We start from the raw sequence: 23,798 nt of genomic DNA, 5'->3' as shown, positions 1-23,798 counted from the left end.
GCAAACATAGGTAGTAAATCCATTTGAGAAAAGCAAGGAAATCATTAGCATGAAAGTTACAATAGTGGTTACCTTTATGGGTAGGGAAGGGGTTCCAACAGGGGAAGGGACACAGAATGGGAGAAAGTGAGCTTTGGACACTGTTATTATTCCATTATTTAATCTGTTTACATGGGTTTCACTTTCAATAATTCTTCAAACTGCACATGTTTTATATACTCTTCTGATTTTATGACATTTTAAAGGCTTTTCTTTTTTTTTTTTTTTAAGAGTGCATGCTTTAGGGCTTAGGGACGGGGTCTCTGACCCCTCGCACTTGTACCTGTACTTCATCTTCTGGATTTTGAAGGATAGATTTTTCAGAACCAGGTTTTTGGTGATCTCCTGCCCTAGCTGCCAGCCTTTCCATTGCAGTTCCTCAGCCACCTCAATGCCCCAGACGACCCTCTTCTTCACTTTTCCTTGCTTCTTTGGGAAGCACATCGGAGTGTCTATGGAGTGGATTGGCTGTTCAGTTGGAAGCGAGAAGGAAGAATGCATTATTGGGGTAGGATTTGAAGACCCAGAGAACGGGCAAACATCTCCCCACTTCCAGAAAGTAATGAATCATACCCCTCACCCCTGGAAGATGGCCGGCAGAGAGAAGGGGAAGGGAAGGCAGGCCCTGGAGCCAGATCTTACCTCTTCCAAGCTCACTGGAATGGTTTTCCAACTAGATTCCCTGCCACCCTGCCCCTGAAGCCTTCCCTGGGCCACCCCATCTGGCCATTACATCTGGCACACTGAGCAGTCTTGGCTGGCCTGTTCTGTACCTCAGTGTACCCTCAGATGCTGCTTCCTTCTTCCCCCTCCTCCCCATCCTACCCCTTCACTCCAGAAGCCTCTCCTAGTCAGAGTGGTCTATCCCAGGCACTTTTCTACACCACGAGGACACTCCCTCTCCCACCCCTCAATTGGTGGAACAGAGGAAGGAGCCTATTTGCCCGCGACTAACCTCCACCCCATGCCCTGACTCTCGGGTCACTCCAAGCACTGCTTCTGATGATGCTAGGTGGCCTGTGCCAACAATTCTCATCTATAATGGAAAATCCTTTCATGGACTTATCCCTAACCCCTGTCTATTTGAGCAGAGAGGGGAATGGAGACACTCCTGGGGTGCAAGGTGAAGGGAGGACAAACGGGGTGCCTCTTTCTACCATAGCCATTGCTATGAAGGCTCAACTCAGGGCCATTTTATTTTATCTCTGACCATGTACTGCTTTCATATGGTTACGTAACGTAAGGGTCTATTCATCTGCTCAACAAATATTTGTTGACTCTCTATTATGAGCCGGACACTGAGCCAAGCGCTACAATAGTGAACAAGAATGACAAATGCCTCCTCTCTTGGTGCTTACACTCTCAGTTTCAATATTTACAGAGAGTGTTGGATAGCCGATGTAGTATTTTCTTTCCCAATTTGCCCCTGGAGAAAAGGTGGCGTGGCTGAGCAGGGGTAATTGATCATGAGTATCAGCTGATAAATCCGTCAGATCCAACCAGGAAAACAGAAGCCACTCTGGTTTTATAAAACAAGGAATTGAATGCACAAACAGGGGATAGTGAAGTAACCCCTAAGAGAGGAACATTAAGAAGCTCCTACTACACCTCGGTTAGCGGAGGCGGGGGGGTTCGTAGAGCCCAGAGGCCAGTCTGGGGGGGTGGGACTTGGAATCACAGGGAGGTGCAACTGCTGATGGAGACACTGTCAAAAGCAGGGAGGGTGGAAAAGAAATGTCCTGGCTTCTCCCCTCCTGCCACCTGCTAATCTCCTGCCAGCTCAGAGCAGAGCAGGGAAGGGCAATGAGTGACGCTGAGGGCAAACAGGCCCAGGATGGCACAGAGGGAAGAGTGAGATGACCCCCAGTCCACAGGGAGGCAAGTGCAACCACCATCACATCTAATGAGACACGAGAATCCACAAACACAGACACACACTGCACCCAACACAAAGCCATACGCTACAGCCACACCCCCAGACTGCCGCCCTCCCCCCTCCCCTGCCCCTGTGCTGTTACATACAGACAACCCCGAGAACTGCCAAAAGCAAGCAACATAAATATATTGGTCACACACAGTCCTAGGGGCTCATGACAAGAAGAGCTTTCGGAGGGAAAAGAAAGCCCCTGGCGCTTTAGCAGGCTCCAACTCGCATCTCCCTCGAGTTCTCCCTCCACCCTCCCTGACGGTCACTCTCACTGCTCCCACCACTCACTCAGCTTGGGCCTCGGTCTACGCAGGCTCTAGTGCTGGGGTTTACACAGAAGAGTCGGGTCCTTTCAGACCCACCCCCGATCCTGCTACCCTTCCCCTGGGCCCTGGCGCTGTGACACCCTGCCCACCCCCCGCCCCCAGCCCTGGATGTGTCCTCACAGGAGCACTGGCACTGCTGCTGCTGCTGACACTCGTGACTGCACTGCTGCCAGTGATGGTGGAAACGGCCATGGTGCAGGCACTGCGGCTTGATCAGGAGGTCACGGGGTAGTCCCTGCGGTCCCTAGTCCTCGTGGTGGGGCTAGGTGCCAGGGGAACACTGGCTAAGTTGGAGTTCCTGCCAGTTTGGAGCCTGGAAGAGGCCAGAGGAGAGACAGGAAGGACATGAACGAGAGGCCGATGAAGTAGACTGGCCATAGCCATCAATATCACAGAGGCAGTCCTGCTTCCCAGCTCTGGCAACACATATGAGGTGGCACCATGAGGAACAATGCTGAATACAAGATCCAGGGCTTTTCTTGGAGCCTAGAGACTCATCATTCAGGAAAGGCACTTGGAAGAGGGACCCTACCCTCCCCGGCCACACTTGGCATTTCTCAGCAGGCTCCCAGTGAGAGTTACTGACGTACATGCATTACCTTTATCTGACTTTTACTGTCTGTTGGTTTCCTCTGAATGTATCTTGCCTCCTGTGAAAAGAGGAATAAGGGGCAAAGAAGAAGCAAATGACACTGACGCGTTCTTGGTCTTCTGAGTTTCCTCTATTAGTACATGACCTGTAGTCCAGGTTTAAAGTAAGCATTCATTGAAATAATGACTCAATTCAAAGTTAAATGAATCAACCTCTATAGCAAAAGGATCCATGGATGGACTACAGCTGGAAAGTATATGCATATATGTATGCAAATGTTATAGGCAAATTTTATGCAAAATGTCATGTGTATGGACATGAGCTCTTTTCTAGGGACAGAGTCCACAGCTTTCACCAAATGCTCAGAAGAGTGCTTAGCCCTGCTCTAGGGGACATACAAGTGTCCCACCTGGCTCTGACTCCATCTCCTCAAATTCCCTCTTCCTTTAGCAGACTTCCTTCAGCACCCGCCCCCCAGGCGTGGCTACCATATTGGACAGTATCAATCTAATACCTTTATGGAACATATGTACATTTTGAAGACTACTCAATATACTTTCCCACCTCTTCCAATAACAATCTCAAAATCAATAACAACTTCTACTGACATTTACTGAGAACTTACCATGTGCCAGGCAGTGTTGTAAAACCTTCATATGTATTTTAATTCTTACAACAGTTTATATTTAGATGTGAATTTCTTTTATTTGGCTTAAAATAATCTCTTTTCAGGTTTGGGGATTGGCTCCTTATTGAAACATATTATGCTTTAGTAAACAATTTTATGGTTATCATTTAGAAATTTACAAACTTCCATTCAGACACTCTCCCACTCCCACGCCACCACCTATCCAGAGCAAAAGATTCTGTTGATTCAGTTTTTCCTAATCAGTAACATCTTCAAACCCTTTGAAAGGGACTATCTTAAATTCATTCATTCATTCATTCATTCATTCACAAAGCATTTACTGAGTGCCTGTTAGGCATCAGACAAGACAGACAGGACCCTACTTTAATTGTGAAGTGTACGCTTAAATAGAATCAAAGAAATGCAAGCTGGGGAGACAGAAAAGAGGGTCCTATTATTTTTCTGCTGCTGGATGACTATGTAGTCCTTTGCTGACTCATTAATGCCTGTCACTTCCGGGGATTCTACAGACAGCTTCTGCCTCAGGGCTCTGAAGAAGTCTCCAGTCAACACATGAAATATTGCAACAAGTGCGTAGAAGAGATGAGAGAGGATGGGGTAGAAAGCCGGTCTGGGCCACGTCTTAGGGCTTCGTGGAGCAAGCACTGGTCCTGGAGCAAGGAAAGCTGGATTCCAGCATCTGCTTAGGTTCATTCGAGATGGACAAGTTTCTCTAAATCCCGGAGCCTCAGACTCCTGGTCTGTATAACGAGGGTTATGCTGACTATCTCACAAAGTTGATGTGAAGCTCAAATGAAATAGGGGATTTGAAAAAGCCCAAGATAAACCTACATTACTATAATTAACAACCATGACTTCCACACTAGCCTGCACTACTCTTCCAAAAGACCCACACATTTGCAATCATTGGGAACACACTGGGCAAGGACGCGGTGTTTTTTAATCCAATTTTCTAATCTTGAGGACTTAAAAAATATATATTATCAGCTTCCTTTATTTTACTAATTTCCAACTTAAAAATTCCCAAAATGATCAGTGGAAAATGTGGCAGGTCTTCATGTAGAGTCGAGGGAGGAAGAAATCGGTTAAAAGCAAGGACAAAGGACATCATTTACTTAGAGCTGTTCCTCCTTTCTCTTCGGGATCCCCAGTCTGATTGATCTCACCCAAGTCTCAGTCCCACAGGACTCTCTGAAGGACATGAAAGGGACCCCTGGCCACTTCCCGGAGGAGACGGCCTCTCGGGGCAGATACCTTTCTTGGCCACTCGCGCCGCTCCTTGGGTCCCTGCGATCAACGTTCAAAACTCACAGCACCGCCATGTTGTCGTCTCCATAGATACAGGACGCACAGGACTCAGCGTCTCCTGGTATCCCATGACAACGACGGCAGCCCGAATGAGTCATGACTCATAGAAGGCGAAAGCGCCGCCCAACTTTAATCCCTACTTTCATTTTTGATTTTCTGACTTTCCCCGCTAATAGTAATTGGGCTTCTACCAGTAGCGACATGGTACGTATAGTCCCTACGTACTCTACATGGTACGTAGAGTCCCTATAGACGTCCCCGCAATCGTGACCTTAGTTGACGACCAAATTCATAGGAGGCTATTCCATGGACCCAAGTGGGTGTCGTTCCGGTTCTTCCCCGACAGAGGTTGGTAACATTGGGTCAGAATCTCAAGCGGAACTTCATTCTGTGCTTGCAATTTTGCTAACTTAAAAGCAGCCCGTACTATTTCTTATTTGCATATTGCTTTGCAAATGGATTCCTTTTGCTGGTGGGACAGAATGTGTCTTTATCCCCTGGCCAGCACAAAGCTAACTCTTAAAAGGGATCTGAAGGTGAATGTGGGAACAAGGCATCGTTATACATCCTATGGATTTTTTGGAAGCCCGTTCGTTCGTTCATTAATCTGTATGTGTGTGGTGGGGGAGGGTCTCGTCAGGTGAAGACTCCTTAGGTGAGTAAAACTGAGAATCTCAAAGTTCACTCATGGGCGATTAAAGATGTTTCACTACCCACGACAGTGATGGGGAAAGGTGTTAAGCGGAGAAACCTGTGAGTTTAGGGGTAAACCAGAAAATAAATTCTCCTTTTGGGAAAGTTGAGGTTTACTTGTGAAAGGTAAAAGATGGTCTATAATGACAAAGTGGCTTGAGTTGGCCTGGGACATCACATGGCCAGAGGCTGGCTAGACTGGAGGGAGGGGACAGGCTTGGGGGCCTGTTAAGTTATGCCACCACGATTAGATTTGGAGTTTTCTTGGGATCAAGGAATGTGGAACTCAGTGAGTTTTTCACTGGTTTTAATGCTATTCTCAGAATCTGAGACTTGTACTTTGGCCATGACAACTTTTATGCTGTTTGTAATTTCTATCATTCCCTTCTTGTTTTCCCTGAAGCTTTTTTCAAATGGTCAGCCTGACTCAGCTGGACCTATGAGACCTGTTTGTCCATTCTTAGGTCAAAAAGAATTAGGAGGCAGTTACTCTGGGGGCAAGGCTTGGTGGTGGTCTCAGTAATCCCAGAGACAAAACCCCACGGAGGAGGAAACGCTCGTGCTAAGAGCCACACTTCCTTGTGCCTTTTCAGTGGGAAAGTGCCCCTCCAGAGATCTGGCCAGCCCAAACCTCGGTGGATTCTGGAATTGGGACAGTGAAAGGAGATTCTTAGTAGGGCCCCTGTGGTCCCCACTTCTGTGAGGTTCTGCCCACCTCCTGACTTTAACTGGTGTGATGTACTCCCAGGGAGAGGCCATCGCTAGTTAGACTTTGCCCCAGGAGGTGAGCAGCATGGAAAGAGGCGTGACAAGGGGTTGAGCCTGAGGAGGGGAGAGGAAACCAGGTTTGCCTCAGAAGTCTCCCTTTTTAGGAGCCCAGAATCCATGGGAGATAATGGGTGCGGGGTCCTGGTGGTCATATCCTCCATGGATTCAAGAAAGACAATGGAGATGGGTACTGTTTGGTTCAAGGCTATGAACAAGGGTGAGCGATGATTCAGGAAATTGCAGAGGACCAGGACCTAGGCGAGAAGGAGGAAGGAGGATGGGTAAGAGATAGCCTCCAATCCTGGTTTGAGGCTGGTGATGGGTGTAATGAAAATAAAGCACACTCAGTGATTTGGGCTTCAGCACACACAAAAATATATTTTCTAAGCTTTTTCCCCACACTCCCATGCCACCTACCATTCCCTACCCCCCACCCCTGCCACCATGGAATAAAGAAGACTGTAGGCTGGGAAATCAGGCAGATCTGAGATTAATCCTGACTCTGCCACTTACTGGCTGTGTGACAGGGCAAATCACATGACCTCTCTGAGTCTCGGTTTCCTTATCTGCTACCTGGGGATAATTATCAAAAGGCTGGTGTAAGGACTGAGTAATCAGGCATGTGTAAAGTACTTGACACATGGAAGACAGTCAACAAAGTTAGACACACACGCAAAGGTCACTCTCTAAATGGGAGGCCCCTATAAATAAACTACTCAGCCTGTGCACCTTCCTCTCCTACCACCTCCCAGCCTCTGCTGCACACTGGATAGGCAAGAAGTTTCCCTTCTCTCCACATTCTCCTCTTATTTCTCTAGGAAAGGGGCTGCCTTGAAGCTCCAGGATGGAGAAAGACAAATGGAGATGCCAGGGTGATCTCAGTCTAGATAGCAAGTTAACCTAGCTCCAGCACTTGCAAAGCCCTCTCCCACCTTCCTTACCCTGCAACTCTGACTCAATGTAGACTGTTGATTCTGAAATCAGGTCTGTTTCCAAGGCTTATTTAATTTACAGGAAGGAGAGGAGGAAATGCATCCTTTCACAGAAGCTCCTGACCTGAAATTAGTGGAGCAAGTCCTCTAGCCCAGTCTGAGGAGAGAAGAATGAGAGAAGGCTGCAGCCAAGAGGGCCACTGGGTGGTTGAGGGCTGGATCGAGGAGCAGGCATGGAGTATGCTGTACATTGGAACGCCTTGTTCCCCTGTAGCAGCTGGAGGGAGTTAAGAGACTGATGGGTCCTCCAGCCTGAAACAGTTACCCTGGCACAACACTGTCAGGGATTTGTGGGGAGACTGCCATATGGCAAGAGAGTTCAAAGAAAAGTGTTTCGTTCTGCCTGGGACTCCCATAAGGTTTCTAACTCTCTCGTGCCAATCCCCTCTTCCCAGATAACTTTCTCCCTCTATTCATCATCCCCACCAAAGGGTAGATAGACACGCAGGCCAACAGTAGGGAGATGGAGGGAAAAGGACATGAGGTTTGATCCCAGAAGACTTGAATTCAGGTCTTGATTGTAAGATTGAATAGCTGAGCAATTTTAAGCAAATTGTTAAATATCTGTGAAATTGTTAAACATCCTCTGTAAAATGGGGACAAACAGGTAACATTCAAAATACTTGACACTTGGTAAGATACGGGCATTGACCTATGAGAATGAGCATCAGCTGGCCTTAGAGCCCAAGCAGGGTCCTAGGAGCTCACCCTGTGCCAGGCCTTAACCCTTTAGTTGTTGGGTCCCAGGGAAGTCTGGGGGTGCAGGGAGGAGACTGGGAGAGTAGCCACAGTAATAGGGGACTCAGTCAGTGAGTATTTACCAGCTAGTACCAAAATATTTCCAGATTTCAATAATCAGTATAGCTATGCCGAATAGTGTTAGTTGCAAGTCAGACCTGAAGACAAATCCTACCTCGCCTGCTACTATCGACTCGGTTATTTATTTCAAGCCCAAACTTGAAGTCTCTCCCCTCTAACTCCTTCTCATTGGAGGAAGATCTGTCACCACATCTAACGGCTCTTTACTTCTTCTCTGAGCAGTGTTCCTTCTCTGTGTATCTCTCCCAGCTGTCTTCCCTACACTGTGTCTCCTGGGGCCCTCTAGCTCCGAGCTTCTCTGGCCAGTACCATGGACAGCTCCAGCTGACCAGCCCATCCTAGGCCACCACTTCCTCCAGTCTTCCAGTGCCTTTTCCCCCACCCACCCCAGCACAGAAACCCTGAAGTATGAACTGAATGAGGGACATCACTGAGAAGACGGTACAGGTGAAGTGGTTAAGAGCAAGCTGTGGAGTAAAGCAGGCTTGATTTGAATCCCAACCGCACCAGCTTTTAGCTATATCATTTTGTTCCTTCACTCCTGTAAGACCCAGTCTCCTCATCTGTAAACAAGGAAAACTTGATCAGCTCACAGGTGGGGAGGATTAAGTGGGAAAAAAGATTTAATGTTCATTATATATTCTGAACAAATGAAGAACACCATTATTCTGTGACTTTTCCATTCTATTGAATTCCTCCAAGCCTTTTCCGACCAGGGCCTTCTCTAGAGTAAAAGTGTCATGACATGGCCGCTGGCTCAGTGCAGCTGGCTTCCTCTGAGTGTGGAAGTTGGCTTGGACTTCATGTATGGTAAGGGAGCCCACGTTTGACTAGTCCAAGAGATTCTATCTTTTAGATTTTTTTTCATTTTTGAAGTTGTGAGTTAATTTTAGGTACCACAAAAGAGTCACAAAAATAGTACAGGGTGTTCTCATAAACCCTTCACCCAGTTTCTCTCAGATACCATCTTACATGACCATAGGCCGTTTATCGAAACTAAGAAATTAAACTTGGTACAACAAATGCCATGAATGAAAGTACAGAAATTTAGATTTCAACATTTGTCTGCTAATGTCCTTTTCCTGCTTCAGTATCCAATTGAGGATCCCACATGGGGCATTGCCTGAGTTTTTCCTTGTCTTTCATGCCCTTGACTCTTTCGAAGAGTACTGTCAATTATTTTATAGAACGTTCCTCAATCTGGGTTTATTTCTTGTGTTAGAGTAAGGTGCGCATTATTGGGAAGCACAGCACCGAGGTGACATGCCCTTCTCGCGCGTCATATCAGAGCACATATGGTGTCGATAGGTTTTACTAGTGATACTAATTTTGATCATTTCCAGGACTATTCACTATAAACTTGCTATTTCCCCCCTCTCTGTTAGAGTTTGACCATACCCATTTCTGCTTCTCTAGGATTATGTGTTCAAAACCAAGAAACCTGTCCTCAGGATAACTATGCCATTCCTACACTTCCAACCACTCCCCAGGGCCACACCCATTCACTATTATCTTCCTGTTCACTTTACTCTGAGTTTTCTTAAGTTGGGCGTTTGGATGTGTGTGCAGAAGCCAGATGCAGACCCACCTGGAGTTTATTAGGGCAACAAGGTGCTTCTAGTCCATTTTCTTGTCGAAGCCCTATACGTTTCCGCTTGCAGGGGCACTCTGGGAAAACGTGGCCAGAAACTGTTCCCAGGCATGTCCAGCCCTTTCCCAGGTCTGGCCCTGATCTTGGAGCAAAAACCAACATCAAACATTTGGTTTTTAAAACTCTCTAGTAGCGTTTCCTTCCACTTGACCATGTATAACTGCTTGCTATCCATCAGCCCAGATGCATGAGCTTCCTTCCTTCCAGAAGGCTCTTCACTCCTCCAAGAGTTTGCTATCATCAGAGATCCTGCCACTAGAATAGGTACATAATATTTTTTCAACCCGTTGAGTGTGGAGAGATGTGGTTATCCAACCCTCCTCTTTGTCTCCATCTCTCTCTGTCCTGAGTCTATTCCAAGTCAGTGTGTCTTTTCATGTTGCCTCTTTAGAAGATGAAGAGGCATCACACCTCCTCTAGCCTCATGCAGGCGCCATTTTTAAAAGCTTTTGTGTAAAAGTATATGAAAGCCCCCGGGAAAGCCTCAGAAGATGCCCTCATCAGTTCCCCATCCCTCTTTGTCCTTTTTTTCTGATTACTCCTGCTGTGTAAGAAGTTACTCCAAACAATCATTTTATTTTGCTTATGAATTTGTAGGTCAGGAATTCAGGAAGGGCTTGGCCAGGCAGTCCTCTCTTGAGGTCTCTCATGCAATTGTATTCAGATGTTGGTCAGAGCTGTAGCCGTCTGAAGGCTCCATAAGGTTAGACATCCAAGACGGCGCCCACGCACGGCTGACAGTTGGTACTGGCTGTCAGCTGGTCACTGGCTAAGCTATGGAGGCGAACACCGTTCTACAGCAGCTCCAGCTTGGCAAACTCAGCGTAGACCCAAGCAGAAACTACACAGCCTTTCTAGGCTCAGGCCAGATTCAAGGGAAGAAGAGTGTCAAATAATCGTGGGCATACTTTAACCATCGCCACTCCCACCAAAATGGGATTCTTTCATAGCATCTAGGACATTCTTCCTCTAAGACCGTTTTCCGACAGATTCTTGGCCACCCCCAGCCCCATCAGAGCTTTTAGGCTGATGCTGGGTGTGACTTCCTCCCATTTTTCCGGGATGGTGACTCATCACTTTCCACCTCCCTCAGTTGCTACTGCGGGGGATTGGAGTCTGGTCTGGACTCTGCTACTGTATGGCGTTGGGAAAGTGACTTCACCTCCCTGAACCTCTGGACTTCTCCTCTCTGCAAAGTAAGAATTAGGAACGACCTCACTTCACAAGCTGTTAGGATTTAAAAATATGCTGTAAACAGCAGACCTAGCACGATTGGTGCTCATGATTATGGAAGAAATAACTATGGACAAGTCATTTTCCCTCTTGGAGACTTGGTTTGTTTACCTCTGAAGTGGGAATAATTCCCTTATCCCGCTTCCCCATGCAGATGAGAAGAGGTCTTAAATGGACAGAGGGAGGACCCGCCAGAGGTTAAGGCTTCCTGACCCCCAACCTGGGCAGGAAGCCCTCTGTTTCTATGCCCATCTGAGGGGGCATTCAAAGTGCGTGCGTGGCAGCCTGGGTGTGGTTTGGGGTGCGCAAGGCGGGGCTGCTATCTGCCTGACCCAGCCTTATCGGGTCCAGGCTGGCCACAGCTTGGCCCAGTAGAACAAAGAGGCTTTGAGAGCCAAGCTGGAGTGTGGGATACGGAGCCAAGCCCCAGGAGGCGTGTTCCACCCAGGGTGCAGAGGGCATAGAGTGGGGGCAGCTACCACCACCAAGCCCTGCGGGGAACCCAGATATGCTGCATACATACCCCAGAGTGACCCCTGCACGAGGGTCTCTCCTAAACAGGCTTCCTGGAGCCAGGCCAGAAGACTTGCCTTTTCTAGTTGGATCTCCTGAGGGGACATTTGCTAAGACATTTTTAGTGGAGGGGTGCCTATTTCCAGTCACCACTGGGGCGCAGGTGCTAGCCACAGGCCTGGCTGCCTGAACGATTGTTGCATTAGGCCCAGCCCTTCCCAAAACACAGCATCAGTCACTGTCAGAAGCCACCCCACCAGCAGGCAGCACCTTCAGGCTGTGGGGAGAAAGGGTTGAGTGCAGGCCCACCTGGCTTTGGAAGGGCCATGCTCGGGGAGATTGGATCTTTCCAAACAAGAGAGAGAAGGCTGCAAGGAAACTTGGGGATGGGTACCCGAAGAGAGGCCTCAGCACAGACAATTCAGGGAGCCAGGGTCCAGTGGCCTCGGTATGGAGGGCAGTGTGTCCAGGCAGCTCCAAAGGCCTCACAACCAGGAGGTTCCCCCACTTTGTCTCCTGTACCCTTACACACCAGTTCTCCCTCTCTCCAGCTCTCCCTGAAGACTGTGGACTAGGCACACATCCTGTGTCTTACCTGGACTGGCCTATGAGGGCCTACTCTGAGTCTCTTCCCCATGCACTTCTGGTGTTGAAGGGAAGACAAAGAGAGCAAGTGTCTCAAAGTTCCCTTGAACTCAAGTAGACCAGCCCTGGGCAATGAGGAGAGAGGACATCTATATAGGAAAGCCCTGCATGTCTGCCTTACAGGTGCAGACACTAAGGCCACAGGAGGGCCAAGGTCAAGGGCACCGGGCAAGGGGGAGCTGGATCTCAGGCATAAAAACCTGAAGTTCACTTGGGCCCTTTCCTCACTCTCACTGTTCATCCAAACAGCCTTCAAGTCCTGGCCATTTTCTGCCTAAATGTCTACAATCCATTACCTTCTTTCTGACCTCAGCCACCTCTTCAGTCCAGGTCACCAACTTATCTCTCCAGTAAATGGACTCCCTACTTCCATGGCTGCCTTCTCTGGTCTGGCCTCCACACTGCAGCCAGGTGAGCTTTCTAAAACAGTCTAGTTGTGAGCTTCCCTGACTTCAAACCCTCTAGACGCTCAGGATAAAGTCCCAATGCATGGAACCCAGGCTCTGTGCGATCTAACTCTGCCTCAGCTTTGCAAACCCACATGCACCAAACAGCTTTGCAATGCTGACCTGATAGTGGTTCCTCCCAGCCCCCAGGATCCCTCAAGCCTTCAAGCCTTTGCATTGACTGTGTCCTTAGCCTGGATCACTTCCTTGACTCACCTGCCATGCAAACTCCTCCATGCCCTCCTTGCATGAGCCTTGTCTCCAGGAAGTTTTCCTAGTTCCCGGCCTGTCTGCAGCACTCCGATAGCCTCTGTGAAGATGTCAGGCATGACACCCAACACCTGGTATGGACATCCACCCACCCGTGCTGCTTCCTACCGTATGGCTCACTGAGAGCAGGGGCTGCCTCTTTCTCTCACAAGGGTGCCTGACACGAGGGTGTTTAGTAAACTCTGACTGAACAGGTGAATGAAGATCACGGCTGTGGATGCAGCAGCCTTGAGGACAGAGCGTGGGCCCGAGAGGAGAGGCAGGCATCGGGTCCATAGCTGCGTGGGCCTGGGCCCTGTGGTTAACCTTCCTCTGCACCTTGGCATTGTGCAGAGAGGATGCTGCGAGCCGAGTCCCCGGGGGAGGGAGAGGGGCCCACCCCACTGCAGAGGTGGAGCGTGGCTTTCCAGGCTGTCTCTCCTTGTGTCCCTGCGTGCACAGTCTCCTCAGATCTGGGCCCAAGAGTCCTGGAAAAGCTGCAGGACCCCACCCCCACCCCCAGGTTGGTCTTTTTTTTCCCCCAGTTTTATAACTTTATTGGACAATCAGCAGTTAGTTCTCATCCACATGCACTGTTTGTAGATTTTTGAAAGTGGTGACAGGTATGTAGGTAACCAACGTATAGAGCTTATTTGGTGAATCTTCATCCTCCTTACGCTTTCTGGACAACTGTACCCGGATGCAGTATGGGACATTTCTCATTCCTTTGGCCCAGACAGCTTTGGTGTCAATGCGCACATCTGGAGTTCCCATCTCCTTCGTGACAAATTTCCGGATCTCTTTGAATGCCCGAGGGGCACGCCTCTTGAAACCCACTCCATGGATGCACTTGTGAATGTCGATGGTGTCTTCTCTGGTCATTGCCTTGTTGATGGCAGAACCGCCCTTCTTCTTCTCGCCACCCTTCTTTGCGGGAGCCATCCTGCCGGGCCCAAGTTGGAAAGCCCAAGTTTGGTCTTGTGAGGGGCTGAATTCAGACACAGTTTTTTCTAAACCGTTGCAGCCTTCTGTCTGAAGAATGAATGTGGTTTCAGAGGAGGCCCATCTGGGACAGAAAGGTCTGGGGACATCCAATGGCTCTGTCGGCAGGACAGATTGTGCCCAGGCCCAGTAGGAGAGGCAGCTACCACCATCATTCCCCAGCTCCATAGGAAAGAGCCTCTCTCTCTCTGTCTCTCTCTTTCTCTCTCAAGATCTCTTTCTCTCTCTCACACACACACACACACACGCACACACACAGAATGTCTACAAGGGAGAGAATGTGCAAATGCGTGGACAAGAGTATCTTGACTTTTTATGTTTGTCACTGTAAAGGAGTTCATGGACCTCTGGTTCCTGTGCGCATGGTCCATGAAAGTCTGCCACAGAGCAATGAGTCCACTCTAGATGTTCTAACAAAGCAGATTTCTAGGCCTGAAATGTTAAGAGTACCTTCCAGAGAGGACCCAAGTTCACCAAGGGAAAATCCTGTGGTAAAAACAGTTGGCCTTAGTGGGAGAGGGGAAAATGGGTAAGGAGGAATCAAATGTATGGTGACAGATGGAAACTAAACTTACGGTGGTGAGCACACGACAGTGTATACAGATATTGAATTATAATGTTATGAAAATTATATGTTATGAACCAATGTTACCTCAATTAAAAAAAAAGTGGGCCTGAGAGCCAGATGCAGGGGTTCAAATCCCGCTTCTATCACTCACTACATAGTCTTGGGCAAGTTATCTAACCTCCCTGGGTTTCTGTGTTCTCATCTGGAAAATGGTAATATTATAGTATATACCGCATAGGGTTGTTATGAAAGTTAAATTGGTTCTACATGTAAAGCACTTAGAACAATGGCTGGCAACAGGGAGTCTTCATTAAATGATAGCAGTTACCATTCATTACAGCCTGTGGGGGCGTATTTCCCCCCAGATGACACAATCCCCAGGGAATGGAGTTTTCTCTAGAGTTTTCCTCCATGGAGGTGGGGGGTGGGGAAGGTAAGAGTCTGAGCAGTCACCCCCAGCACAGTAATCTCTGTGTACGGCTAGGGCCTGGGCAGTGGCACACTCTAACAACTGGCTCTCCACAGTGGGGAGAACCTTAATTTCTATCATACACCAGTTTCCATGGTGTAAATAGTCCCACATTAGCCTATTTCAACTGGCTCATGAAATTCCTAAAAATTTACCAATTGCACCACTGGGCCTGGGACTCTCAACTGATCTCTAGTGAGCACAGGAAAACCTGCTTTGGAACGGAGAGACCAAGAGAAAACGAAGAAGAGGGTCATGCGGTTTGGGCAATAAACTGGGCCTTCTCTAGACTAAGCAATGTTTCTCAAAGTGTGGTCTGTGGACCATCTGCCCTGTTTGGGGTGTTTGTAAAAGTAAGTTCCTGGGCCTCGCTCTGGATCTATTAAAGCAAAATCTTGGAAATGGGACCAAGAATCATTTTTCAACGAGCTGCCCAGGTGATTCTGAGGTTTGAGAACTGCTAAGTAAGGGACCCCTGACTTATCCAAGAAGTCAGAATGAGCCACAAGGGCAGTGAAGTCTCCAGAATCGTTTCCTACCACAGTCCATTATCCACAGTGAAGAATCAGAAAGCCAGGCCCCAGGAAGGACAAGAGTAAGCAAGGAAAGCACCTTGACTAGACATAGCATGAGAGGTGGTTCTAGATGAGTGAAGTGACCATGGACTAGACCTCACTTTTTTCTCTCATCCAACCGTGTTAGGGCTGACCTTGGGGTCCTCATGCTAAGGCCTGGCCTAGCACACAGCACAGCTCTCTGTTGGGTCTTTGCAGAGCTACTGGTAACAAAGGGACTGCAGAGGGGGTGGGAGCGCTGGAGGTTTGTCCTTGGGAGAAGGTGAGCGTACACCTGGACAGGCCCACCCCTGGCTCCAGACGCTCCCTGTACGGACCCCACTCAGCATCCTGGACTCTAGGGCTCTAACAACTTAAATAATTTTTATTACAAAAAGAAGAAAAGACCAAAACATCCCGAAAACTCTCCCATGGGCTTCCCCCTCGGTGCCAATAAATAAGGTGGGGAGACTGACCGGAGGAGGGGTGAGGGAGCTTAGCCTGGGCAGGGGTGGACAGGACATCCAACCCACTCCCTTGGTCCCGGGCACTACGATCACATTGGCTGGAACACAGAACTCTGTCCACTGACAGCAACAGTCTCTGGATGTGTCCCGAGGAGTGTGGCCAAGGAGGAAGGTCACAGTCAGGATGGCGGCCCCATCCTGCGGCCTTCTCAGCTTCAGGCAGTATTGAGTCCAGCCAGCTCCCTGCTGGATCTCAGGGAATCTAGCAGCATCAACTGAGGTGCAAGCCCACCAAAGCGGGGCCTCGGACAGATGTAATGGGCCCTCCCCATTGGGGGAGGCAGGTATGAAAAATTGTAGAGAGCTGGCTGGGTTGGGACCCACTGTGCCAGCCTTGAGGTCTATAGGATAGGAGGAGAGACTACCCCCCTTGCCAGCTCAGCTTTCAGCAATGTCACTACACCAAGATGGGGGAGGGGGATGCTGGCACTGCTCAGTCAAGTCACAATGGTAAAACTCTGTGGTGGAAGAGGTGGTGGGATCCAGGACCCTCTGCTCAGGTCCCTTACAGGGCCAGTACCCTCCTGGCGGGGAGGCATTTGGATCCAGTTGGGCAGTTCCGGGAGGGCAGTGAAGGGATCTTTTCAGCTCCTTGGCCCGGCCATGCCCAGCGAGTGGAAGCTGTTCTCTTCCAACAAGAGCTGTCCCAGGCGGTAGAGCAGCTGGGGGTACCAGTGCACACCCTCCCCCGGGGTCCAGCTGCCCCACGCCAAGCTGTGAAACAGTCGCAAGGGCCAGAAGGCCAACTGAGCCAGGCGGTGGTCAGCCACGGCCGCGAAGCAGGAGGCCACCACATCTTCTACCACCAGTGTCCCGTGCCTTGTTAGTGGGGCATAGGCCCCGAGGGCGATGTGTGTGGAGACAGCCGCTACTCGGGCAGGCTGCAGGCCTGGCATCCCAGCCACCAGCACATACTGGCCAGGCTGCACTTGACTGGCAAATGTGGCCTGGAAGTGGGCTGCTGGTTCTGTGTGATTGTTGGCGGTGAAGAGCAGGTGGGCAGGCGTGAGTGCCAAGCGACGCGGGGGGTCCTGGGTCTCGATGACCTGGAAGGCCCTCAGCCTATCTGGCTCTCGATCCAAGAAAATGAGCACGTCGCTGAAGGTGGGGTTCCCATCCTCCCCCATGGCCAGTACCCGGTCTCCTGGCCTCACAGCTGACAAAGCCACACGTGCCCCACTCTCCAGGCGCACCTGGGCTCCAGCAGGGAAGCAGCCACCTGTCTTGGCTGCGGCCGAGTGCTCTGTGGGAAGAAGGGGCATGAAGTGGTTACTGCTGTGGAGCTCAGATTCCTGGTCACAGTGCCCCTCCCCAGCCCAGCCAGAGCTCCTCTTGCTCCCAAAGAGGCCCCATCACCATATCTTGGCCCCTGCCCCCACTACCCATGCAGCCTTGAACCCACTCCAACCCACAATGTGATCTTCTGCCCGCCTCCCCAGTCTAATCGTTTGCCAATCAGAGCAGCGTATTGTAGCTCCAGTGAGTGAGGAGGAAAGGGCCTTCCTGAAGTCCAAGTGGACCCCTGCCCCCGCCATCTGCTCTCAAGCCTGACAATGCTATGAAGCAGAGGGCCAGAGGTCAGCTGAGCCCGGTGGTGGTTTGTGGTCAGCTATGACTTGACACCCAGAAAGCTGCAGCCTCATAGAGAAGAAAGAGTCGCTTAGATCCTCTGGGGTCTGGATGTCCCATTATTTCTCACCCCTTGATCAGACACTCCCCCCAAAATTTCCCTCTCGGGCTGACACACCAAGTTCTGTGCCAGAGCTGACCCTTGGAGTCTCCACAGAAGTGGGTGGAGGACCAGCTGTGGGGTGAATACAGACTCCAGGGAAGTCTGGCTCAGTGGGAAGGGTGACATCGTCTTCAGTTCATGTGCGTGTCCTTGTGCAGGGACACGACACAGTGGCATCAGTTGGTAGGAAAAAGAACAGTGTTTGGGGGTCAGGAATCATGAATGGAAGTGGCCACTCTGGGAACTGGCTCCAGGCCAGCGTTTTCAGGTGAAGAGTAGATGTAACTTGAAGTAGATACCATTGGCAGGAAAGTGCTGAGGGGCAGGGTAGGGATGGGGTCATCCCCGTGGGCCCAGGTGGGATCAGGAAGAGTAAAAAACAGGGCTGTTCTCAGTGTGCCAGGTCTGCAAGTGTGACTACTGCATGGTGCCAGCGTGGAGGGCTGAGCCTGCAGCCCTGTGGAGTCAGTCTGGCCGTCACACAGGAACCATGTGAAGCATCTGTGACTGGGTTCAGTGTGGGTGACAGGGATACTGACAAGATTTGAGAGAGGGGTGAGGCCCCTATGCCTGCCAATTCGGATCAACAAGGCGGCAAATCTGGGAAAATCCACTTTATTGAGTCCACTCTGTTTATTCTGGCCCTCATGGCTGGCTTTGCCCCCAAAATGTTCAGTTTCAGGACCCTGAGGGAGAGCTTGGGGACGCCTGCGCCCCCTGGAAGGAGCATAGGTGGTGCCCTAAAGGGCCTGACCTGCAGCCCAGTTGTGGGTTCTGAACCTGTGGGCTCCTGGCTCCTGGTCAGGCGTGCATGTTGGTGTCTGGGCACACCCTGGCCCAGGCCCCACCACCCCGCCTTGGTTCTGCACCACACTGGGTGGGGAGGCTGTCTCTGTCACAGCCTGGCTTCCACATCTGTCCAGCTTGCTCTGTCTTGCATCTCCTGCAGCAGGCTCTGGACTGTGGACCTCAAGGTCGGCACCCAGCAGCGCTGGGACAGGGCCCTGTCTCCCTAGGCTCCTGCCATTGACACTACCAGGCACGGGAGGTGCAGGCTGTCACAAGCAGAAGCGAGGAGCGCCGCTGACGTCCTCTTTCCCGGGGTTCCCGCCTCCATCCCCTGGCCGGTCTCTTCACCTTCGCGGCCCCAGCGGGCCCTGCGCCTCCTGCCCATGCCCTGCGGCCCCGGCCCCGGGCCCAGTCCCCTGGCATCCGCTCACCGGACTTGACGGAGCAATGCACGTGGGCCTTGGACTCGTAATACACCCAGTCGAAGCCGGCCTCCACTGCCAAGCGCGCCAGCAGTCCGTATTTATTGCGGTCGCGGTCCGAGGTGGTGATGTCCACTGCGCGGCCCTCATAGTGTAGAGACTCCTCCGAGTGGTGACCGTCCTCGTCCCAGCCCTCGGTTACCCGCAGTTTCACGCCGGGCCACTGGTTCATCACCGAGATAGCCAGAGAGTTCAGGCGGTCCTTGCAGCGCTGCCAGAGGAAAGCATGGAGTTAGGGGAAAGAGCTGGCCGGCGCATACAGGTGAAGGAGCAGCCTCACGCTGGTCTCTCCCACTGAACCCGCTGCAGTTGGGAAACCGGGCAGGGTGCTCTGTCCCTCTCTCAGGAACAGGGAGCCCTAACTTGCTTCCTTCTTTTGTAGCATCCGGCTGCCCCAGGGACCTGGACCGCATGGTGGCGCCACAAATCAGGAGGGCGCGTCAAGCCCTGCACCCTTGGGACTCCTTTCTCTCATAAGTGGCCCCTCCCTCCTGTGCGCTCCCTCCCCTGCTCAGAGTACCGATTCCTCCACAGACCTGGCTACACCGCGCCTATTTCTTCTGTCTCACCGAGGCACTGGAGACCAGGGACTGCCCGCTACCTGGAGGGTGGGGGTGGTAGCGAGCCAACTGCCTGCGGCTGGCCTTCTAGGCGTGTAAGGCCGGAGGTGCCCAGTAGGTGTCACCGTAGCCTCAGGGCTGAGGCCCAGCCACACCGGCCCTGGAGGCACGGCAGGTGCGGAGCCCCAGTAGCGTGGGGGTGTGTGGAAGGGAATCCGGGCCTGCCTGGATCCGTCGGGGGCCACAAAGCATTCCTGCTGGGACCCTCTTATTATCCAAAACCCGCCCGCACCCCTGCCTGGGATTCCGCAGCCCTGGAACCAGAAGCTGGTGGAAAGCCCAGCTCCGGGCCTGGCTCGCGATGGAGGCCAACGAGAAGCGTCTCCCGATACAAGGGTCCCGGCGGAGTTGATAATCCTACGCAACACCCTCCCTGAGCCCAGAGCCCTTCGCACCTCTGCGCTGCCCCTATCTGGGAAGGGACCCGAGAAACCCAGCTTCTGATCTCAGGGAGCCGGCTCCACGCTCCGCCTTACATGGGGTGAGAGTAGAGCCGCGCCCCAAAGGAATTACGGGAGAGATCACCTGTCTGTGCTGACTCCCCGCGTGCCTGCAGCCCAAGGGACCCTGCAGTTGACTGGGGGGAGGGGACCCTTCCACAGTCTTTGACTCTGAAATGCGAGGTGTCACCAGGTGTGGGCAGCCCATGTCTCAACCTACCCCCACTCCGCAGAGCTCGGCCCCACAGACCCTTGGACTCGGTCTCCCAGGAGCCAACAGCGTCCACAACCCAAGGCCCGGCTCCCTGGCCAGCAGCCTAGCTGAGGCGCTCACTGCCCCGGAAGGGAGCTCCGCATGCTCTTGCCTCCAGACTTCTAGCCCCCCACCTAGCAGGAGCCCCTGCTCCCCGCCCCTCTCTCCCCCGCCACCACCCCCCTTCCTCGGGTCCAGAGCCGGGGCGCGCGCTGTCAATGATTGCCCAGCCCGTGGCCCGGATCCTTATCTGCATTCCTCCGCGCCCGGCCCGGCCCGGCCAGGCCACCAGCCAACCTTCGCCCCGACACTGGCCGGCCAGCCCCCGCGCCAGGGCGCGTGCTGAGGGTCTAGCTGCTTTTCCTAAAGCACCTAGAACGCGAGCTGCCCGCCTGCAGGAGAAGCCCCTGGGATACCGCTGAGGAAGGGGACGTAGCGTAGATGTCGTGCCTTGCGGACTCGGTTGCAGAGAAGAGAGGTTGCCCCACCCCACCCCCACCGGCGTTGGGCTGAGCACCGGTCCTGTCGAGAGCACGCAAGAGACTAGCTTTAGCTCTGCTCCCTGCCCCCTGCTCCCGGCATCCCAGATCCTCTCTTCCAATCCTCCCCGTCCCCGCCACCAAGCCCAGGAATCGCCCAAGTTCTCCCAAAGCCCGATGGCCCCGGCTCCCCACCCTTCAACCGCAGCTGCACCACTCAGCTCTGAACAGACACGTGGGCTCACCCGACAAGTTCCCTTTCCCACCTCCGCCTTCCTCGCTGTTCCTTAACCCTAGACCCGGTCGGGACGCTGCTCCAGGAGGGGGCAGCGCAGCGAACCAAGAGCGCGCGTGGAGGAAAGGCCATGGGGCCCTCCGCGCCGGGAGCTTCTTCGCCTCAGGGTGCCGGACGGCTTCGAAATGAAAGGGGGCGCAGCCTTGCGTGGGGTTAGGCCGCTAGGGACCATGAGGGTACCGGAGGCGCAGGAGGCAGCCGGGTCGAGGTACCTCCTGGTGCCGCCTCTGACCCGAGCTGCCAGAGCTCCAGGGCAGAGGGACCGCCGCCAACCCGCTGGGCTGTGGCACTGCTCAGCGAGGAGCTCTTCTCATAGTCCCCGGCGGGCTCCGGGATGCCGACTCTCCCGCCGGGACCCCTGGCCGGCCCATCTTGGGCAGGAGGCAGCCGGGCTTGGCGAGAGGGGCAGGTGCCAGGGGGCGTGCCAGCCAATTGAGAAAAGGTGCCAGGGGGGCGGGTAGGGCCGGACAGGTGGCGGTGCTTCGGCGGCAGCGCCCTGCGAGGGCGGGTCGCGCTCACCTGGGTCATGAGGCGGTCGGCGCCCGTGTTCTCCTCGTCCTTGAAGATGATGTCGGGATTGTAGTTGGGGGTGAGCTCCTTGAAGCGCTCAGAGCTGCGCGCGATCTTGCCTTCATAGCGCCCGCTGGCGCCCAGGGTCTTCTCGGGCACGTTTGGACTAAACTGCTTATAGGCGAGCGGCACGAGCTTGCGCGGCGGCCGCCGGCGGCTGCCCACCACCCGGCCCGGCCCACAGCCCCGCGCCGCCGGCACCAGCAGCAGCAGCAGGAGCAGGCAGAACCGCAGGCGGGGCCGGAGCCGGGCGGGAGACATGGCCGGGGAGCCTGGGAGAGCGGTGGGCGAGGGCGCCTGGTGGGCTGATGGGTGGGAGAGTCGACCCGGGCGCTGCGGGGGTTCAGGCGTCCGGGTGGCTCCAGGGGGCTCCAGGTGGGGGCGCCATGAGCTGCGCGGCGCAGCGCAGGGCCGGTGGGACTCAGGTGCGGGGCGGGGGCCCAGGGCCCTGGTTGGTGGCGGCGCGCTGTCCCCCTCGGCGCCTCGACTCTGAGCTGCCCGGCTCGCCGGCCGCCAATAAATAGGCCGGCCCGTTTGTTTTGGCAACGCGGCGGCGGCGGGGGGCGGCGGGCGGCGGGGCTGCGGGCCGCCGGGCTGGGCTGGGCTGGCCCGGCCGGCGGGCTGGCGGGCCCCGCGGTTAGCACCCTGGCCCGGCGGTCAGGCGGCTCGGGCGGAGCGGGAGCTGCTGCCGTCTGCGGCGCAGCCCGGGGCCGAGTGAGAGGGGAAATGGAAGAGATCCGGGCTCGCGCCCCGCGCAGACCGCACCCTACCCATGTCCCTGCCTCCTGTGCGCTCGACAGCGAACCTGCAACAAGGGCAGCACAGCCTCCTCCCCCTCGGGCGGGCGGCCCCGGCACTAGCCAGCCCTCGTCCCGCTCGCTCCTCCGCCGCGCGTCCGCCCGCCCGCCCGCTGCCCTCGGCGCCCCCAGCACTGCCTGAGTTTGCCCTCCCCGCCCGGACGCGCCCCACCCCGCCTTGGCCTCGCCTTTGGGTTCCCCGCGGCTCCGGGGTGCCTCGCCAGGCGCAAACCTCCCTGACAGGAGCTGCCACCCCCACAGCGACCGCAACCCACGGCGCGGCCGGACGCGAGGGGCGGGGGGCAGTGGCCGGACCGCACAGCCGCCTACGGTGTGCCCTGCGGGGAAGTAAACCCAAAAGACAGGAGGCCGCTAGTAACCTGGTGCCCCACCCTCGCCCGGGAGACGCGCCCTCTCAGCCTGGTGGAGCTGAATTCTGTATCAACCCGGCGAACATCCCACGGCTGCCGGGTGTGAAGCTGGGAGTGGGGCGACCAGCCATAGAAGAATCAGTCGGGGGTTTTGAGTTGGAAACACTGTTAAAAGGAACAAGATGAAATTGCAAAGGGACAAGCCAAGGTGTAGAGAGAGAAGAGCAGCCAAAATGGTGATGTCGACAAAATACAGGAGGAACCCGATTGGCAACGTCAAAGAGGAGCAGCGCAGATCTCAGTGACAGGGGCTGGCTAAGGATAAAAAAAAAAAAAGAAAGAAAAATTCAAAGCCGGTGGCGGGTGGCATACAGGAGCTGCTAAATAATTACTGTCTTAGTTCTACTTTACAAATTAACAAGGACAGAGAATATGTAGAGGCAGCTGGAGAAGTAAACATGGGTTTTTAATATGCCATTAAGGAAAGCTGAATGAATTAGGTTTCATTTTTCTAAAACAAGAAAAGGCAAGTTTGTTAAAAACAAAACAAAACAAAACAAAAAAAACCACCACTAACACTACAAGCAATGTATATGATTTGGCTGCAATGTAGTCTACAAAGTCAATAAAGATAGAAATAAAAGGGTGAGAAATTCAAAGGTTAAAAAATTCTCATTCCAAGACTATCAATACAATAGGTATCATATTATTGATACTTATGTGCCCGATAAATGGAAACTATTACCAGTAGATACTATTATACCAAGTATTCTACTTGCATTGTCTAATTTAAACTCACAACCCCAAATATGCTATTATCCCCATGTTAAAAATGAAGATTTGGGAGGATAAGTAACATGTTCCTGGCTGAGGAGCCAGAGGGATTCAACCCCTGGTGTCTTACTCCGGAGCAGATGTATTGGCCCTCTGTGCGGCACCCTCTCACCCAGTGCAGCCTGGGTGTGGGGTTGAGGTGGCTTTTCCCAGAGGTGCTCACATT

At 53.0% G+C, this 23,798-nt stretch overlaps 3 protein-coding genes across 3 annotated transcripts in view; all 3 read right to left on the bottom strand.

Annotated features, from left to right (window-relative positions):
- Positions 1-4,855, bottom strand: part of CFAP65 (cilia and flagella associated protein 65) — a 33,139-nt gene extending 28,284 nt beyond the window's left edge. Inside the window, exons 1-3 of the mRNA XM_033112322.1 lie at positions 4,850-4,855; positions 2,892-2,942; positions 323-507 (exon numbers count right to left, since the gene is read on the bottom strand). Coding sequence (XP_032968213.1) covers positions 323-507; positions 2,892-2,942; positions 4,850-4,855 — 242 coding nt within the window. The remainder of the gene's footprint in view (positions 1-322; positions 508-2,891; positions 2,943-4,849) is intronic.
- An 8,568-nt stretch (positions 4,856-13,423) lies between these two features.
- LOC117026350 (60S ribosomal protein L31-like) lies at positions 13,424-13,803 on the bottom strand. Its single transcript, XM_033113079.1, has one exon. The coding sequence runs from the start codon at positions 13,790-13,792 to the stop codon at positions 13,424-13,426; it is 369 nt and encodes a 122-aa protein (XP_032968970.1). The 5' UTR covers positions 13,793-13,803.
- A 26-nt stretch (positions 13,804-13,829) lies between these two features.
- IHH (Indian hedgehog signaling molecule) lies at positions 13,830-22,346 on the bottom strand. Its single transcript, XM_033113078.1, has 3 exons — positions 21,580-22,346; positions 18,923-19,184; positions 13,830-17,213 (listed from the first exon to the last, which is right to left on the bottom strand). The coding sequence occupies exons 1-3, from the start codon at positions 21,889-21,891 to the stop codon at positions 16,555-16,557; spliced, it is 1,233 nt and encodes a 410-aa protein (XP_032968969.1). The 5' UTR covers positions 21,892-22,346; the 3' UTR covers positions 13,830-16,554.
- Between the last annotated feature and the right edge of the window lie 1,452 nt (positions 22,347-23,798).

This window comes from Rhinolophus ferrumequinum, chromosome 8 (genome assembly GCF_004115265.2).
Source record: "Rhinolophus ferrumequinum isolate MPI-CBG mRhiFer1 chromosome 8, mRhiFer1_v1.p, whole genome shotgun sequence".
NCBI lineage: Eukaryota > Metazoa > Chordata > Mammalia > Chiroptera > Rhinolophidae > Rhinolophus > Rhinolophus ferrumequinum.
The sequence above is the reverse complement of the archived record's forward strand: the minus strand, read 5'-3'. Positions and strand labels throughout refer to the sequence as shown.

Excerpts from the sequence above, each read along its gene's own strand:
- LOC117026350 (XM_033113079.1), bottom strand. The coding sequence starts at position 13,792 with ATGGCTCCCGCAAAGAAGGGTGGCGAGAAGAAGAAGGGCGGTTCTGCC.
- IHH (XM_033113078.1), bottom strand. The coding sequence starts at position 21,891 with ATGTCTCCCGCCCGGCTCCGGCCCCGCCTGCGGTTCTGCCTGCTCCTG. Across the intron at positions 19,185-21,579 it reads CCGACCGCCTCATGACCCAG|CGCTGCAAGGACCGCCTGAA; the intron begins GTGAGCGCGACC and ends TTCCTCTGGCAG. Across the intron at positions 17,214-18,922 it reads GCATTGCTCCGTCAAGTCCG|AGCACTCGGCCGCAGCCAAG; the intron begins GTGAGCGGATGC and ends TTCTTCCCACAG.